The sequence below is a fragment of the Bombus vosnesenskii genome, unplaced genomic scaffold (genome assembly GCF_011952255.1).
Source record: "Bombus vosnesenskii isolate JDL3184/JDL3185 unplaced genomic scaffold, Bvos_JDL3184-5_v1.1 scf7180000014507, whole genome shotgun sequence".
Lineage (NCBI taxonomy): Eukaryota > Metazoa > Arthropoda > Insecta > Hymenoptera > Apidae > Bombus > Bombus vosnesenskii.
Window position 1 is genome coordinate 5967 of NW_022883490.1, and position 4312 is coordinate 10278.

Consider the following 4312-nt stretch of genomic DNA (forward strand, 5'->3'; position numbering starts at 1 on the left):
ATCAATCACGAACATATAAATAAATATAGAAGAAACCGTTCGGAAAAGGAAAGGGAAAAATGAACATGGAAGACAAGAAAGTTTTCTTCATGTTTAGCGTATGCGTGATACGCTTTGAATGTCTCAGATAAAGATAAAGATACTCTGCTCATTTCTATTTGTTCCGCAGAACGAGAAATTTGTTGTCTTTCATATTGGTTTTTACGATTCAATTTTTGGGCAGTTTTCCCTAGCGAGTGTCGGTCCCTGTTTGATATAACCAGACCGTAATTTATACAGATATGTAATATAGATATATATTTGTAAAACTGAAATCAGATGAAATAAATGTTGCCTGAGGTTTTAAACGTTTAATAAAAACAATATTTCATTTGGAAAAAATGTAAGATATGTAAAATTACACATTGATCATTTTGCTGGTCTTGTATCATAAAACGTGTGGCCCGAAGAGCACGTGTCCGGTAGGGATACGTCACTTGTGTTAGGAATCGTTTTATAACCTATCACAGTAAAGGAACGTCCCAGTATAGCAGCCGAAGAATGCCGTGAAAGTTTTTGCACAAAGTACAATTGATCTACAATTGATATTTTCCGCAATACTTATCTGGTGTTCGGACAGGGTGTCCCATACTCATGATATTTATGACAGTGGAATGGCGTTAGTAAATCAATTACAAAAATTTTCGAGATCAATTCTCGGTATTGCATCAAATTATTCAAAATATACAAGCAACACAACGTTGCCCTTTTTGCAGGCAACAAGAGGAATATCGACCACGCAACCACTTTCAGAAAAACAAGAGTAAGTGATACAAATTTTCTTGTGCTTTCCTTCTTTTTTTAATAGAATTTCAGTACTTACCTTCCAATATAAAATTGGTGTCAAAATAATAATGCTAATAATAATGTCTAAGAAATTTTTCTCTTTGTAGGAGTATAACTTCTAGAAAAATAACATAGTATTAATAGAATAGTATTAATAAGAACAACATTGACAGTGAACAACTAAAAATATAACACTGTTATAAATATATGATATACGAATTTTATTTATGTATTATTAAGACAAGTATATCTTATTTTTAAATTATTTCTATTATCATAAGTGATACATATAATTAAGGTATAATTAAGAGAAGATTAATTGAAGAAACACAAAAAATAAAGAAAATAATTATATTGAGATAATTTTTATCTTTCATAAATATTATTTTCAGAGTAAATATAACGTTTGTTAAAGCAAGTGGAGAGAGAATCAAAGCAAAAGGGAAAGTTGGAGATACTATATTAGACATAGTAGTAAATAATGAAATTGATTTAGATGGATGTGGTATGTTTTAAAGAAGCATAATTTACTTAATTTAAAATAAATAATTTTGAGGTAGAAAATATTTGAAAATTTTCATTTTTATTAAGTTTAACATTCTTATTATTTTTAACTTTTGATACTTTATTATATAAGTATGTTGTAATCTTAAAATATAATTGATATAGGTGCTTGTGAAGGAACATTAACTTGTAGTACGTGCCGTTTAATATTTTCGAAAGAAGTTTATGACGCACTTCCTGACAAACCAACAGATGAAGAATTAGACATGTTGGATTTAGCATATGAATTAACAGATACGTTATAATCAGTAATATTAATAATCAGTATCAAATTATTCACATTATTAATTCTATTACCTTTTAATATTTTATAAAGTGAATTTTTCTATTTAAATTTATGTAAAAACAGGTTAGTATTGGGTATTTCGAAATCTGCATCTCAATGTAGAATTTCAAATCGCTATCTCTGAATACTACGAAACTGAAATTATAATAAATGTTCATAGTTTTTTATTTATGACCCTATAATCATTACAAATCTATGTTGGAATTAGCATATTTACAATGTTGATTTTCAAATGGATAAATAGAAATCTTATTGTGTATTAGTATTAATTTGTATAGCAATAAATATATTTATTGACATATTCAGTTATATAATATTTAATTTCAGGTCACGGCTAGGCTGTCAAATAGTAATGTCTAAGGAACTAGATGGAATTGAGGTAAGAGTTCCATCAACAATTAATGATGCAAGAGCATAACTGAAATTATCTATAGGTTTTTGAAAATTTGTATACAATGTTATACATCTCTTGTTAAAAAACCCTTGTTATAATTATTAAAATATTGGTATTAAAAAAATATAATAAAGAATCTTGTGTTTAAATGTGAAGCTTATATATATATACATATGTTATAGTATAATTGCAATTTTGATATTTGTACATTGCCATTGTAAAAAGCCTATCCAATTATGAAGAAAATATATCTTTTATTTTTAATATACAGGGTGTCAATTTTAAAACGTTTATCTAAATTATTTTCGTTACTATTAAAGATAAGAAGAAATTACTAAGGAAGACTTAAATGGTTTTAAGATGTGTACTTGGTTATGATAAAAAAGACTCTTGTGGAATAAATTTTGCAACTTCTGAAAGATTAGATAAAAGCTTAGAACCTAAAAAATAATTTGAAATTAATTTCGTTTAGATATACTGTTTGATTTCTTAGCTATGGGCAAGTTTAAAAGATCATCAAACTCATGGTCAACAAAACAACAGAAATGTACATGCAATGCTTTTTCGTTTCACAACAAGTTATCTGACACTATCATCATTTTCGTGGCACATGCAACATTATCGATTCAGTATAGTAATGTTTTGGATTAAAACAAATGTCTCGACATTGGAGCAAAATATTTCAACCTTTAAGGACTAAAATTAAAACTTATGAGTTTGTTTATAATTTTAATAGATTTTATTAATATTGTGTTTACTGGTTTATTAATTACAAGAAAGTTTGTAAAAGACTGAAGTTTTACGTAAAAAGTACAAATATTCTTTCAACAAAATTAGTCAAATCACATCATTATTTATACATATTGTATATAAATAAAATATGCGGATATATTACTTTACCCTAGAATTAAAATTCAATAATATTGAAGAATCTTATTTATTCAGATTTTGTACATTAGCGCTTCTAACCTCGGATAATAGAACAACAAATTAAATATTTTTAAACAAAAAAACTTTGTTCCTTTGTTTGATTTCCCTTGCTCGCGTTTCTTAACTACTTAGATATAAAATACTTACGTTTTCGAAAATTCATACTTCACAAGCTACTAAACGCTTTATCTGTTCAGAATAATTTATTGTTTTCTTAACTAGGTACATACCAAATACATCTATTAAGTTGGTATTTCTCATAATTACCAGTACAGAAAGCTAAAACACTTTTGTACTATGCTTGTTATACATGGATCTAACAAATAATTTAACTTGTGTATTGTCGTTTGTATATTTTGTTACGTGTAAAATATTCTATTTCTACACTACTTACAAGTTCGATAAAGTGTACATTACACATCGTGAAATTTACATATTTTCACTTGGTTACCCTGCCCAATTCGAATATAATTCAGAACGTATGTGCTATATTTATATATTCTGCATTTGTTTTGTATATTATGTACACTGATCTGATCTTTGTAAACGCGAGTTTTACGATATTAATGAGAAATTTGCCAATTTAATGGAAGTTGTTAATTTTTTCTGGCACGTTTCACGTTAGCAGACATGTTTCTTAAGTTACAGTCGAAAAGTGTTTTTATGTAAAAGAATAGGAATGATCAAGTTATTTTAAGATGAGAAGATATTTCACGTCTTCTATTTAAATATAGCGTTAAATTTTAATTCCGTCAATTCGTATATACTCATACATCGAATTTCCTTTTCTCATGTCATTTCTTTTCTTTCATTTCACATTTAATTACAAAGATAAAGTGTAAGTACGTTCCTCATAAAATTAATATCAAATGTCGCAAAATATACAAAAGTAAACTAAGAAGAGGGGTACATATTATTACACAAACTGTCGTTCATATTGCATATGTACATATGCAGTATAAAAACAATACTTTTTAGTTTTTAATCTCTTGTTTAAATAATCCTAATATCTAAATTTGTATCGGTCATTGATTCGATATAACTGCGTTTATTGGAAGTAATTAAGCTATAGCCTGCGCACAAGAGAAGAAGGAACAAACACGTATAGTATACACGCTTAAATAACAAAATTAAGTCAGTTTACGTTCAATGTGAACTTGATCAAAGTTCCAGTCTCGAATTATAGAGTTTCTTACTATCAGTTTACAAAATTCGATATTACGATTATGTACCGTATTTGAAAAACATAAAATGCTTTGTTCAATTTTAAATAAAACTAATATTTACCAAAGCGAATACGAAAAAAATGTTAT

The 4312-nt window shown here is 27.0% G+C and overlaps 1 protein-coding gene across 1 annotated transcript; it reads left to right on the forward strand.

Moving 5' to 3' along the window:
- The first annotated feature begins 415 nt into the window (after positions 1 to 415).
- Positions 416 to 2337, forward strand: LOC117239955 (adrenodoxin-like protein 2, mitochondrial). The gene is made up of 4 exons (XM_033505779.1): positions 416 to 802; positions 1218 to 1330; positions 1495 to 1627; positions 2003 to 2337. Exons 1-4 carry the CDS (start codon positions 654 to 656, stop codon positions 2091 to 2093), a joined length of 486 nt encoding a protein of 161 aa, XP_033361670.1. The 5' UTR covers positions 416 to 653; the 3' UTR covers positions 2094 to 2337.
- The last annotated feature ends 1975 nt before the right edge of the window (positions 2338 to 4312 follow it).

Coding starts and splice junctions, on each gene's coding strand:
- LOC117239955 (XM_033505779.1), top strand. CDS start 654: ATGGCGTTAGTAAATCAATTACAAAAATTTTCGAGATCAATTCTCGGT. Junction 803..1,217: donor CCACTTTCAGAAAAACAAGA/GTAAGTGATACA, acceptor TATTATTTTCAG/AGTAAATATAACGTTTGTTA. Junction 1,628..2,002: donor GCATATGAATTAACAGATAC/GTTATAATCAGT, acceptor ATTTAATTTCAG/GTCACGGCTAGGCTGTCAAA.